The sequence below is a fragment of the Canis aureus genome, chromosome 26 (genome assembly GCF_053574225.1).
Source record: "Canis aureus isolate CA01 chromosome 26, VMU_Caureus_v.1.0, whole genome shotgun sequence".
NCBI classification, from domain to species: domain Eukaryota; kingdom Metazoa; phylum Chordata; class Mammalia; order Carnivora; family Canidae; genus Canis; species Canis aureus.
In genome coordinates this window covers 24,118,843-24,130,964 of record NC_135636.1, presented here as the reverse complement: position 1 = coordinate 24,130,964, position 12,122 = coordinate 24,118,843, and the positions used below count along the sequence as shown (strand labels likewise).

The following is a 12,122-nucleotide window of genomic DNA, read 5'->3' as shown; positions in this document are numbered from 1 at the left end:
AAAGGAGTGTCTAAAGGAGTGTCTTCCAAAGATTTGCTAACTCCACCATCACCAACAGCATGAGTATTTACTTCAACAAACTAATCTTTGCCAGTTTGGTACGTGGGAATGTCTCATCCAATTTTGTTAATTCTCAGTATGAGGCTGTGCATCTCTGTGAATGTGTATTAAAATATTTTATAAGGGAAGCAGCTAAGATTAGTGCTAACTTTTCCAGGGCAACCTTTCTTGACTCTATTAAGGACCTCATTTTCTAAAATTAAACAGACACGCCGAATACAATATTCTTAAGAGTTTATTATAAACTAGTTTCACAGGCTACAAGGAAGAAAAAGGACTATGTACAGCCTGACGGGAAACAGGCAGGGAGCTGAGGAGGGCCAAGATGAGTCTAGGGCCTTGGTGGGCGCATTCCCGGGGGAGGGGGCCCTGAAAGGGAAACCAGACAATCCTGTGAGACTCCAAGAACAACGGCATAACAAACAAACACGTCTGTGGCAATCGGGCCCACGCCTCTGTGGAGCTACTTCCATAACTCTGTGGTCAAGGGTCAAAGGAGGCCTGAAGTAAGAGTAAGAAGTTTAGTCAGTGCCTGATCAGCAACTCAAATCCCCAGCCCCAACCACCACCCCAGCCTCCCACACCCTGCAGGTACCAAGGGATCAGAGGGACATAACATACACACTAACTAGGGACTTCTCGGATATGTATGGATTTCTTATGCTTATAAAACCCAACAAAAAGCCTGAACTAGAGACAGGGGTCACCCACTGTGGCTGTGGGTTATCTTAAAGGCCACTATAGCTTGGGGCAAAGAACACCAATCTGGGAGGCAGGATGCTAAGCTCTCAGGGCCCATTATCTTATCTATAAAATGAGAGGGCTAATCTATCTCAACATTTCTCAAACTGGAGTTAAACAGAAACAGAACCAAAGGCCTAAGACAATCCCAGGGCCTTTGCTGGGGACTCTCAGAATGTATTTCACAGTGCCCCCAGAACACTGCCTTCTACACTGAGAAGAGCCCTGGGTACAGGACCACTCTAATTGCTCTAAGAGGGAGGGAACGCTGATTTTAAGAAATGCCTTTTCCCTCTTTCCTTTGTGGACAAAGTTGCACTCTTCACTTCCCTTGGCTTAAGGCCTAGAAGCACAGAGGGTACAGCAAAATCTAACCTTCCCTCCATTTCCCATCCCAACATGCTCTAAAGAAGTCGAGTCACTGCTGTTCGTACTTACCTCGCATGCCCGGGGGAGGGGGCCGCATCCCCGGCGGGGGCATGCCCATTGGAGTTCCTCGACCAGGAGGGATCCCCATTGGGGGGCCCATGGGAGGCCTCATGCCAGGTGGTGGGCCCATCATGCCTACAAGAGAAAAGGCCCAAGAATACAGCTCAAGTATCTGCCTCAAAAAGGTAGCAGGCAACATAACAAAGCTGTCCACTAAGTTCTGAGACAGATGGACCTTCCACCCTCCCAGTCTCTCCTAAGAAACTGGGTCTTGAGCCAAAGAGGTGGGGCTCCCTATGGCTCTTATCTGGCTAGTTCCATGGTCAGTCACGCTGGATCTCAGAGTAATCCTGCTTAATTACCCAAACTCATCATCAGTTTCAGTCAATGTTATGTCTCATCATGAATCCAGCTCAGGTTATCTCCCATCAGGTAGCTGTGGTCTCCTTAAAGGGCTCCTCACCTGGAGGCGGTGCCCCCCGGCCCATAGGTGGGGGAGGACCCCCACGGCCGGGCGGGTACTGGGTCGGGGCCCCTGCAATGCTGGCAGTGGCAGCAGCTGCAGCAGCAGCCACAGTGCCTCTTCCCTGCGGGGTCATCACCTAAGAGGACACAGAAGCAGAGTCAGGCAGAACAGGGCAGTACAACACAGCATCCCACTCTCCCTCAACTCAGTTAAGACCCAGCAGACATGCCATCCCCTAAGCTACAACCCGAGGTACCAGGCTATCTGAAACCATCTGCCAGAGAAGACCAAGCCTAAATGCTCATTCCTATCTACCAGGCCTGAGTTAAGGAGGCCCAGTCCAAATCATAGACAGCACCAGCACTGTTGGTGTAACTACTAACAGGCTGTAAGAGAGCATAGCTCATGTTGTCATGGCAATATTCTGCCCCAAAATGGGCAGCAAAAATACCTTTTATGCATCTCTTTACTTCAATAGCATCAAAATAATGTACAATGTTAAGTTTTCCTTCTCATCTGATTCTAGGACTACATATAAAGCACAATGAAATACTGACATCCTGATGGTCGGAGGTTGGTTCTTCTGGACTCTTCCCAAACTGTGGGCCCTCTCTCTCTATCCTTCATTTTAATCACAAGAAGCTGGTGCCTTCCCCCAACTCCTTACCTGCTGGGATGGCCCACCAACCCCTCGGACTGGCCCTGCAAGTCCTGCAGGAGCCTGGGGCATTGGAACACCAGCTGGAATTCCTCTACCAGCAGCCCTGCCAATCCCTGGGCCCCCGGCAGCTCCAGCAAGTGGCACTCGGGCAATGCCAGTCTAAGAAATAAAGAAATATGGTAAAATGCTGGGGACCTAGAGAATCAGAAGTACACTTTGGAATATCATTGCCAAAGGAGCCCCTAAGATATATGAGGCATCGAAACACCTTAAAAACACTACCCCACCACCCCTATGTGTTAATACCATTCCTCTTCCACCCAAGATTATGTGCCTAGCTGTCACCTCTACCATAGGCTAGAAGAACTTAAGAGGAAGTCTAGAGATAACACACCACAACTCAACCTATAATATTCCTATGAAAATTAAATCAACAAAGGGCCAGGACTCCATTTAAAAGGCTCCAGCAGACAAGAGCACTTGACCTGGCATCAGAGAAATGAGGTCCAATCCTAGCTGATTCTCACCTGGTGGTGAAATTGGGCATGTAATCTCATAGTCTGGGACTACCTCCTCACTGGTCTTCTTTAGTATTAATTAGTACAATGGACTTGGGTTATCATATGACCAGTTGTGGTCACGAAGACTTACAGTGACCTATATAACAGAAGCAATTTCTACTGGAAACCAATCCAAGAGTTATGAATATAGACATATACTTTAACCAAAAAATATGGTAAATCCCTTGCATTTGTAATTGGAAAGGCTTCAATGTATGAGTCTCAATGTATGAGAAAAGAAGGAAATGATTGGGGTAAGTACTCTGTTCCTCACTTGAGAGTATTTTTAACATGACTTTTAAAAACCATACAGTTAACTGGAAAACTGTTTACAGTGTTTAGTGAAAGAGCAAAACAAAGTATTACATATACATATTACACATTAAATTTAAAAAAATACATATGTGGACAAAAGTAAAATTAAGGACAATTATTCCTTTGATGATGTCTTAAAATGAAAATGGGGAAAACCTGGTTAGACGCTCTAAAGTCTCTCTTTTTTTTTTTAATTTTTATTTATTTATGATAGTCACAGAGAGAGAGAGAGAGAGAGAGAGAGAGAGAGAGAGAGAGGGGCAGAGGGAGAAGCAGGCTCCATGCACCGGGAGCCCAACGTGGGATTCGATCCTGGGTCTCCAGGATCGCGCCCTGGGCCAAAGGCAGGCGCCAAACTGCTGCGCCACCCAGGGATCCCAAGTCTGTTCTATTTCTAAATGGAGCCTGGTGTTTATGGAACCAAGACCGCCTGGGATCAAATGCCAGCTTCACCATTTATTAGCTGTGACACTCAGGCATGTTACTAAACCTGTTTTTCTATTAAGTGGGAATAATTTATCTCAAAAAACTGCTTGTAAGGAGAAACTAAAATATTGAACTGCTTGATATACAGCAGATGCTTAATAAATGTTAACTATTATTCTCTAACTGTACAAAATATATACATTCTGTTATTTGGAGTTAGGACTTTTTCTTTTTTAATTGAGAGAACGCTCATGAGTAAGTGAGGGAAGGGGAAGAGAGAGAGAGAATCTTCAAGCAGACACCCCGCCAAGCATGGAGCCTAATGTAGGATGGGATCCCAGAACCCAGAAATCATGACCTGAGTCAAAATCAAGAGCTGGCAGCTCGATCAACTGAGCCACCCAAGCACCCCACAATCCAGCATTTTAAATTAATGTTCATGAGTCCTTTGGTTTCTTCATTCCCTCTTAACTGAGCTCTCCCAGTTCTTCTCTAAAGATTTATTCATTTGAGAGTGGATGTGCAAGTAAGAGCATGTGGTTCGGGGTGGCAGAGGGAAAGAATCTCAAGCAGACTCCCCACTGAGCGTGCAGCCTGATGTGGGGCTCAGTCTCACAACCCTCAGTTCACAACCTGAGCTGAAATCAAGAGTAGGATGCTTGACCAACTGAGCCTCCCAGGTGCCCCCTGGAGTTAGAGGACTGTTCAAGGTCCAGGTAGAATGCCATCACATTAAGAACTGACCAGATGGCCTTAGGTGCCTTTTCTCCTCACTGTGTACAGCATCTGAGGGAAAGGAGGAGAGCTTTAAAGTTAGAACCCTCCAATTCTGGTTCCCCATTTCTACTTCCTACTTGTGGGGTAACCTCTTTGAGACTGCATTATATGTAAAAGCAGGAGAAAAACCAGAGGATGCCTGTGAGTAATGCAGTGAAATAAATGCAGAGAACCTAACACAGAGTCTGGCTCACAGTAGGGCTTCCCCACCTTAAAGTGGCCCTCGAGGCAGACTTACATCTTTGGGAGGAGGTCCCTCTACCGTCATTGAGACCAGGTTCTCCCCTCGAAGCAGCACCAGACCAAGGACTCGCTTCTCTTCTCTTTCTGCTTGTTTTGAGTTCTTTGGCCTGAGAATGGGTTTAGGAAAACAAATAAAAAAGCAAGCATTAGGAAAAGGGTAAAGCTCCATTCACCTGTCTAGGGGCCTCCAAGATCTGTTTTACACTGTTATCTCCCAACAAATGGTACAAAAACTTTCTCTAAGACAGTCTTCACAGGCTGAACTCACCACCCCTTTAAGTGGCTGTCTCCTACGGCAAGGGGATGCACTGACCAAGAGACAGGATACGAGTTAAAGCCCAGCCCTGGCTCAAATGTTAGTCCATAACTATCAGGAAGGCCTTTCCGCAGTCCAACCTTCTTTGACATTACCCTACTCCCTCCCTCCAGCTTAAGGCCTTGTCAGTGTGAGGAGGCAGCCGGAACAACTCAAGTCCACTGAACCCCACTCAGCCCTTTGCACACAACACCCTTCCACTACCAAGTCAGCCCCACAGAATGAGTCACTACAGCCCTCATCTCACCTCAGAAATAGAAACAATAAAAGAATTAACTATATAGAAATTACACCTCTGTCCTCAAAGCACAAAAACAGACATTCCCAATGTAACTACCAGAGCAGGAGAACAAATTATATAGGTGACCCTTGAACAACATGGGTTTGAACTGTGTGGGGCCACTTGTATGTGAATTTTTTTTTTGATACAGTACTGCAAATATATTTTCCTTATGATTTTAATAACTTTTCTCTATCTTACTTTATTGTAAGAAAACAGTATATAATACATATAACATACAAAATATACGTTAATCTGTTTAGGTCATTGGCAAGGCCTCTGGACAACAGGAGGCTATTAGTAGTTCAGTTTGGGGCAGGGAATCAAAAGTTATACGTGGATTTTCAACTGTATGGGGTCAGTGCCCCAACCCCTGGGTTGTTCAAGTGTCAACTGTAAATGTAAACTGAGAAATAAACTGTAGCAAGATAGGGGAAGTGAAGAAAAAGCCAAAACTAATATCCTAAAAATAAAGCAAAGACAAAATGCTCTGATCTTTAAAAACTTATAGGTTTCCTTTAATATTTTTTATATTAAATTAACAGCAGTTTTCTGTGGGTGAACATTTCTTCCTTTTTCCTTATCTAAATTTTCTTTTTAAATAAAAGCATGTATTGTTCTTCCATAAAAATCAAAAAACCATATAAAACAAAAAAACTACAAAAAAAACCCCACCATTCTGGGTATTTAAATCTTCATACACTTTTATGTATTTTTAAAATATGTTTTCCAATAAACATTTTTTAATTATCAGAATAGTTTCATTAAAACAACAACAGGAGGGAACCATTTAGAATAGTTCTACGCTGACCTGCTGGCCCTTCTCTAATGTGTACCTGGCACTCAGCCATCCCTACCACACTGTCTCTTGTACTTCTTGACCTCTTGCCACAAAAAGAAAACAAGAGCCCTAAAGGGAATCAAAAGGAATTCATAGCTACCAACAACATAACATGGACCACTGCACGTGGCCAAAGAGAGCTGAATGATGACAGAAGTCACATAACCTCTTTGGGCCTCAGGATGCCTTGAATGTAATATGCACAAAAAGCTAGCCCACATTTTTTCATAGGCCAGAAGCTTAAAATCTGTGAGTCCTAAGACAAGGGAATTATCCAATTACATATAGAAGAGTAGAAAATATCTCTAATTGTGTCTATAAATGCCAACAAAAATCACTGGCCCCAAACCCACACGGGAAGCTGAGCACTTACCCTGAAGAGGGTCAGAGGCTTCTTAAAGCAGTTTCAGACCAGGCTGCATTGGGAGAGCCCTTTAGGCTACAGCTTTACAAATAGGCAATGAGGCCAGAAAATCAAGCTCTCCCCCCTTACACACCTGTGGGGAGAACATGAGAGCCCTTTACCCCAGTACCCAGGGGCACACAAAGTCAGAGAAACAAAAAGCCTAGCAGCCCTCCTTACAACTTTTATTCAGCTACGACTAGAGAGCAAGGCTTGCCGGGCTAATAACGAAGGAGATTTCTTAAGAGTCCAGCGTCCCCATTTAAATCTGCCCTCTAACACAGGAGAGCAAACCAAGGAACCAGCTGGCTACATCACTACCTGTTGCTTGGCCCACCCACCCAGTCCATTTCCCTCACAATTTAAATCCCACCCCCATGCAGCCCACTTCTCACTTGATTTTCCTGAACTCATCACAGTCACAGAGAATCAAATTCATATGCTTGTCAAAAGCCTTGAAGGTGCCAATGAAGATCCGGCCGTCTTGTAGGATGCACCTCATCCTATAGTCGATGTGCTGCAGCATCTTGCTGCTCTTGCCCACAGTCTGCAAGGAGAAATCAGCAGGATCAGAGTCAAGCTCTTTTGAACCTATATATCCCTGGTCCTTCCTAAAAACCAGCTCTGGCCTACTTTTCCACATGGCTATCTCTCTCAACAACTTCTCAGCTCTGTCTTCCTTTCCCGGGGAATTCTCCCACACCCAGTGTTCAGCCCAGACCTCTGCCCACAACTCTCTTACTCTCCCTTAATATCAGTCTTTTTCATATCACAATTGCCTGTGTGTCTGCTGTGTCAGTTTCAGGGGTGAGGAGTAAGGTATCTCCAAACTAATCCAATCCCCCCATACCAGATTAGCCATCTGCCACTATGCAGGTTACAGGTGTGTGACTCCAGTGCTGTGGAACACCCACAGCCCAGTTAAAGGACCGAGTAAAACAGCTGGAATGATTGGCACTAAGGATCCAATCAGCAAGAATCTATTATCAGAAAGGAGCTGATGAGCTTGGAGGCAAGGCAAATGGAATCCCTAAACGAAAAATGTTAATGTGCCTCCAAAACTGTCTTTGGGAGGGAAACTTTCTGGTGGCCAGGGTGCTCATCAGTTTGAACACATAATGGTCTTTAAACTTCTTTATCAATCCAACAACCTTTTCTGGTTTGTAGCCTGGCTTCCAAGGTAGCTTTGGTAAAAGACAGACTAAATAGAACTCACAACGCAAATTGCCAGGTGCCTTTGGCAGTTATACCTCTCTAGAAATAACCTGGCATTTGATTTGTGTATCAGCCTTCCAAGTGTCGTCTTCTTGCCAGTTACTGTGCTTGCTGTTCATCTCTGTAAGCTTGGACAAGAACAGGTTTTTCAACCCACCAATGTGTGGATCAGAGCCTTGCCTAGAGACACAAGTTATGTGGCTCACTCTCCCTCAAATGACTGTTAACCAGCTACAAGCTGGTTAACTTGAGTCCAGTGTCCCCATTTAAATCTGCCCTCTAGATTCTAGCCACACAGATCTGAAGCCTTATGGCAACATTTACTGGTCTGTCCACCTTATAATAGGTAAGTCTTCCTGGTCGTTCACTGCGTACCAGGCACTGTGACAAGCACTAAATATCTTTTATTTTTTTAAACATTTTATTTATTTATTCATGAGAGACACAGAAAGGCAGAGACACAGGCAGAGGGAGAAGCAGGCTCCATGCAAGGAGCCTGATGTGGGACTAAATCCCGGGTCTCCAGGATCACACCTTGGGCCCAAGGCAGATGTTTAACTACTGAGCCACCCAGCAGTCTCTAAATATCTCATTTAATTCTAAAAACCAGGCTAATTATTATTCCTATTTTACAGATGCAGCCACTGAGGTCAGGAGAGGTTAAGTAGCTTGCCCCGTCTCACAGCCAGGAAGCTGGTCTGGAACCTAGACAGACTGAATCCAGTGCCTACTCTTCCAAACCAATCCTACAAACAATCCCCGGCTTTCGGTTCACCCAACACGCAACAGCCACAGAACAGAGCGCTCTTTCTAAACACAACTGCGTCCACGTCATTTCGCTGGCTACATCCTTCCACGGCATCCCTCATCACCAACGGGATCAGGCAGCATGGAAAGCCTTTAGTAGCCAGGTTCCTGCCAATTCCTCCCATCTCTTCTTCCATCCCTTCCCCCTCGACCCCTCCAGGAACCCTCAACAGTGCGGCCCTTCACGCCCTGCTCTTGGAGCCCTCCCAATCTACAACACTCCCTTCCATCGAGGCTGGGGAGACTCCTGTAACAACCTGTTAGGACTCTGCTCAGAAACCATCTACTCCAGGAAAACGTTCTTATCCCGCCCCGTTACTTTTACGCAGTGCTTAATTACCACTCTGGATCATATTACCTGCGTCCGCAACTAGAAAGCGAAAGGAGTGGAGTAGCCCCAGTGCCTGAGAAGCCAGACACGCTCACACAGACCTGCCCCACAAAGGAGTTGAACCCTTCCTCCATCTTCGGTTTCCCTCCCATTCCCTCCTCCCATCTGCTAGACCCAAGCACGCTCTCTAGTTTCGGCCAGAAGTCCTCCCCCCTTTCCGCAAGTCCCCCTCAGACCCTCACCCCGTTTCACGAGTCCTCCTGAGGCTCTTATGTCTGCTCCGAAACCCCAAACGCGCATTTATTGCGCAAAAGTTTACTTCGTGCCTGCAGGATCCCAAGCACCGTGGCTACAGCGGCGTGGACAGCCGCGGGCCCATCCTCGCCACCACCTAGCGGCCCCGGCCTCCGTCCCTCGGCCCCAGCCCTCCCTTCCCCCAACCCGTCCAAAGGCCACGGTCCGAGTCTCCCCCGCCCAGACGCGGCGGCTGCGGCCCGGGCCTTCGCCGCCATGAGCCGCCAACCCACGACCTCCTCCCGACCGGCCGCGGTGCCCACTCCACGACAGACTCGGAAGTTCCCGCGCAGCCGGCCTGCCCGTCCTCACCATGGTGGCGGTTCTGATGGCTCCGATTCCCGCCGGATTGCCCTCAGCAGAGGCCTAGACGCCCGCTACTACACCGCTTCCCGCCGCCGCTACCGGAAGTGCGGCCGCGGATAAAATGGGGTCGGGTAAAAACTACTTCCGGCCCGGCGTCGGCTCTTGAGTTCCGGCCAAAACGCCGACCTGGGAGCCTAGACGCCCGCGGGAGTTTGGGGCGGGGCTAACGTCAAACAACATTTCCCGGGATGTTAGGTCACCTCCCTAGCTTCAATCGGTTCCGGAGCTGCCCGCCCGCCCCTCCCCATTACCTCTGGGTCTCCAGGTCCCACCGCTCTTCCCCGGCCTGTCCTTTTCTGTGAACTTGCTGGACGAGCTCCTGCCTTAGCACCTTTGCAATGCTAGTCGTCCAGGTACCTGCACGACTCCTGCCCGAACATCCTTCCTGACTTCAGCTCAAGTAACATTTTCCCACTGAGGACTTCCCTGGCCATCCTTATTTAAACTGCAGCCTTCCCGCCCTTACCTGCTTTATCTTCCTCCTTAATGGTGATCCCTAATATACCGTGTTTCTGTTGTTATTCCTCCCCATTAGGATGGAAGTTCTGAGGGTATAGATTTTCCTTTGTGTATTTTTCGTTACCGCAATGCCTAGCTCTAAACATATTTCCATGAACAAATGAGTCAATCAACCAATCCCATCCAGTCCTATGACTTGTGAATACTACCTAAATGCTCAGGAATTTCAGATTTATTCCTCTAACCCTGGGTGCTTTATTTAACTCGTGGCCAAAATCTCCAGCCACCTGCTTGACCTGGAGGTCTAATATACTAAATATAACATGGTGAGGGACGCCTGGGTGGCTGACTGGTTGAGCATCTGCCTTTGGCTTAGGTCATGATCCTGGGATCCTGGGATCGAGTTCCGCATCACGATCCCCACAGGGAACCTGCTTTTCCCTCTGCCTATGTCTCTGCCCCTTCCTCTCTCTCTCTCTCTCTCTCTCTCTCATGAATAAATAAAATCTTCTTTTTTTCTTTTTTTAAGATTTGCATGGGCCAGAGCTGGTCTACAGTCATCAGGCAAGCCAAAGATGGGAGCAGGGTCACCGAGGGACTTGGATGTGCATGGGGAGCCAGGGTGACATTGACACAAAGCATATACTGCATAGTGTCTGCACCTGAAGGGCTGCAGCAAACAGATATATCATGCATATTGGGAGAAAATAAAAACAGCATAGCATGGTATTATATTCCATTTCCACTGGGGAAAAGATTATGCTAGGAATCCCATTGCTGACAAACTAGGGCAGGTGTACAGCTAGGTTGTCTTCGAGGGATGATGGGGGGTGTCACTAGCAAGGTTGGACTCCAGGGATGAAGGGCTGAGGGGGCATGGTATCAGGGCTGTGTTTAGGGGTCTTTAGACCTATGAATTGACACAGGGAATAGCTAAGAAGCCTAAAGCAGTAATTTGGGGGCTAGAGAACAGTTGGGGGACAGTTAAAGGACCTGACCCTGGAATCTGGAAGACTGCAGTGGGAGTGTGGTTAAAGGGTCCCTGGATCCAGAGGACATGAACAGACCACTGAGGAACAGCAGTACTTCCAGAGGGTAGAGAAAGATTCAACAGAGACCTGAAGAGACAGGAAGGAAGGGAGGGAGGGACGCAGGGAGGGAGGGAGGGAGGACCCACCCTGGGAAAAGAGCTTTCCCAGAAGTCAAAGGGAGCTCGGTAGGAGAGGTGATAGCCCTCCAGTGCCCAGAGACTTGGGAAGGCCCTCCCTTCAGTTGGCATGTCTCCAGAACCTAGGTCATCCCGCCCATGCAGAGACTCAGATTCCCCTATAAACCTATTAGATTGATTTGGGACTTCTTGTTTCTCAAGGGTTGGATTCACGTGGGAAATCCAGGCTGGGATTTGAATTCCTTTCCAGACAGGGGAGAGACTGAGGTACATAGCCTGAGCTGATCAAAGAGGATTTTACTGGAACAAAAGGCCAAGAGAAATGGGAAAGACTTTATGTATGAAAATTAAACAACTAGACCATTCCTAGATTACTTAAGTAAAGCCTTCTATGTTTTTACTCCATCTTATTACATAAAGGGGAAAGCCCATGTCTCCATTGGCCACACTCTCCACACAAGGAAGGCTTATTCCCCAAATGTGTCCAGTCATATATGCCGAGGGCTGCCCCCCCCCAACGACCCCCTCCTCCAGCCCTTGCACCACTTCCCACCTAAGTGCATCTTTCTTGGGCAGTGAGGCTTGACTTAGGGCTACTGAGTGGCCCACATTCTGCACAAATGGGAAAACCCATCTTCCCTCTCCTCAAGACTTCTGAAAGCCCCTCAGAGGTGAATGAGGTAGTGGTCTACAGCCGGCAAGTCCTCTGTCCCCTGAAGTCTGTCACGAAGAGACAGCAGGCTAGGGGCACCTGGGTGGCTCAGTGGTTGAGCATCTGCCTTTGGCTCAGGTTGTGATCCTGGGGTCCTGGGATCAAGTCCCACATCAGGTTCCCCACGGGGAGCCTGCTTCTCCCTCTGCCTGTGTCTCTGCCTCTCTCCATGTGTCTCTCATGAGTAAATAAATAAAATCTTAGAGAGAGAGAGAGAGAGACAGCAGACTAAAACTCCACCCACGGGCCCTC

General features: G+C 47.4%; 1 protein-coding gene and 1 long non-coding RNA gene across 3 annotated transcripts; one reads left to right on the top strand and one right to left on the bottom strand.

Annotated features, from left to right (window-relative positions):
* Positions 1–277: 277 nt before the first annotated feature.
* On the bottom strand, positions 278–9,635 carry SNRPB (small nuclear ribonucleoprotein polypeptides B and B1). Its single transcript, XM_077872453.1, has 7 exons — positions 9,478–9,635; positions 6,914–7,065; positions 4,674–4,785; positions 2,364–2,516; positions 1,694–1,832; positions 1,240–1,365; positions 278–561 (listed from the first exon to the last, which is right to left on the bottom strand). The coding sequence occupies exons 1-7, from the start codon at positions 9,478–9,480 to the stop codon at positions 551–553; spliced, it is 696 nt and encodes a 231-aa protein (XP_077728579.1). The 5' UTR covers positions 9,481–9,635; the 3' UTR covers positions 278–550.
* Positions 9,631–11,514, top strand: LOC144298064 (uncharacterized). Of its 2 annotated transcripts, none has more exons than XR_013365041.1 (3): positions 9,631–9,931; positions 10,520–10,716; positions 11,360–11,514. It is a non-coding gene; the product is annotated as an uncharacterized LOC144298064 (long non-coding RNA). The 2 variants fall into 2 exon arrangements; XR_013365040.1 differs by having other exon boundaries at positions 9,632–9,884.
* Positions 11,515–12,122: the final 608 nt, after the last annotated feature.